At 39.1% G+C, this 1,629-nt stretch overlaps 1 protein-coding gene across 3 annotated transcripts in view; it reads right to left on the bottom strand.

Annotated features, from left to right (window-relative positions):
• The window catches only part of sp2 (Sp2 transcription factor), a 25,557-nt gene that overhangs the window by 18,574 nt on the left and 5,354 nt on the right, over positions 1-1,629 (bottom strand). For all 3 annotated transcript variants that reach the window (XM_015401466.1, XM_015401464.1, XM_015401465.1), the window contains exon 2: positions 710-783. In XM_015401466.1, the coding sequence (XP_015256952.1) occupies positions 710-783 (74 nt within the window). The remainder of the gene's footprint in view (positions 1-709; positions 784-1,629) is intronic.

Below are 1,629 nucleotides of genomic sequence, written 5' to 3'. Positions count from 1 at the left end.
TACGACTTTAAGCTCCTAAATTTGCTTTTATTTGTCTTCAACATGATTAGAGGAAATATGAGAGATCTATCTCCTCTAGGAGATGGGTGGTGTCTGAGGAGAGGGAAGCTTGGAAGACTCTGCTGAGGCTGCATGCCCTGCCACCTGTTCCCAGATGAAGCCGACGAGTAATAAAAGAGCTCCAGGCTAACACTGTCCCCTAGCTAAACCTATGCATTGTGAACATTTTAGGAATTTATTTCCAGTTTCCCTGTGATACGATTCGGCTGGTTTCACTCCATAGTAGTGTTGGCATGATGGTTAGAGCAGTGCGCTTGTGCTCTGAGAAGGTTGCAAGTACCCGTTTCAATCACAGCCTGCACTCTGGGTCCCTGAGCAAGACCCTTAGCCCCACACTGCTCCCCGGGTGCCACACGATGGCAGCCCACTGCTCCCTGAGAGGATGGGTCAAATTCAGAGGTAAATTTCTCCAGCGTGAGATCAATAAAGTTTTATTATTTTTATTATACATGTCGACTGCTGCTGACTACCAGATGCTTTTTTGGACATAATTTTAAGTCTGTGGCTCATGAATGAGGTGAAAGAGACGCAGTGATCTCTATCAGATCGGCTGAATGGGACTATTACCTAGATAGAGGCTTTCAATCCATGACAGAAATGATGATGAAGTCAGAAAAAGGATCAGAGGCCATGAGACCAAGTTGCTTACCTGTGAAGAAGCAGTGGAGGGCTGAAGGTATTCACTCGGACTAACAGCAACAGTGGCCATACTGTCGTGTTGTTCTGGAAAACACAAAGCAGAGTCAGAGGAAGGCTGCCTACAGCACCTATGATTAATTCCCTCCGATGGAGTGGATTTTGTTCCACCGCGGCTCCAAGCAAAGATCATGTTATGTAAATTGAAATTTGAAAGAAAAAAGACAGAAATGAAACTTTAAAAAATGTCTTTTTAGAGAAAATGCCTGAGAGGAACTTTGCCGTTTCCTAAGATTTCATTTTTGTTATTGCAAAAACTGCTAACAGAGGATGTAAACTCTCCAGGTGCACAGTTTTATATTGTTATAACATTTTACACTACAGTATTTTATTGTTTATTTTTTAACTCTTCACTATTATGTTATTCTTATACATTTTTCTAAGGTCCACCTTTGTGTGATCCTTTTTTTCTCTAATTTTCTGCTGCTATAAACACCAGACTCTGGGACAATAAAGGGATCTTTCTATTTTTCTATTCTACTCTAAACAAATAATGGACATGATCAACTGTCTATTAATGGTTTATAAGATTAAAATTTTATCCGTCTGAGGGCGACGCTGTTTATTCTTAAGCGGAGCCTCACCGGTAGTTGCATTAGAGGTAATGCAGCAATGAGGCATGCTAGAGGAACAAGAATGGATCCAGAGTCTGTTCGTGTTTCACATATTTTCCTGATGTTTTTAAAAAAAATTAACCTAATAGGTTCCTGCTTTGTTATACATATTTTCATATAAATATGCTTAAATGTGTTCTATATGGTTTATTAATATACAAGGAAAGCTTTTTTGTTTATTCAGTCCTTTTATTACAGGCGGCACAATAAACAGTAAAAATACAATAATGTACCGTTTGTTATTTTAATTGATAATATT

This window comes from Cyprinodon variegatus, unplaced genomic scaffold, assembly GCF_000732505.1.
Source record: "Cyprinodon variegatus isolate N-32 unplaced genomic scaffold, C_variegatus-1.0 Scaffold1223, whole genome shotgun sequence".
Lineage (NCBI taxonomy): Eukaryota > Metazoa > Chordata > Actinopteri > Cyprinodontiformes > Cyprinodontidae > Cyprinodon > Cyprinodon variegatus.
The sequence above is the reverse complement of the archived record's forward strand: the minus strand, read 5'-3'. Positions and strand labels throughout refer to the sequence as shown.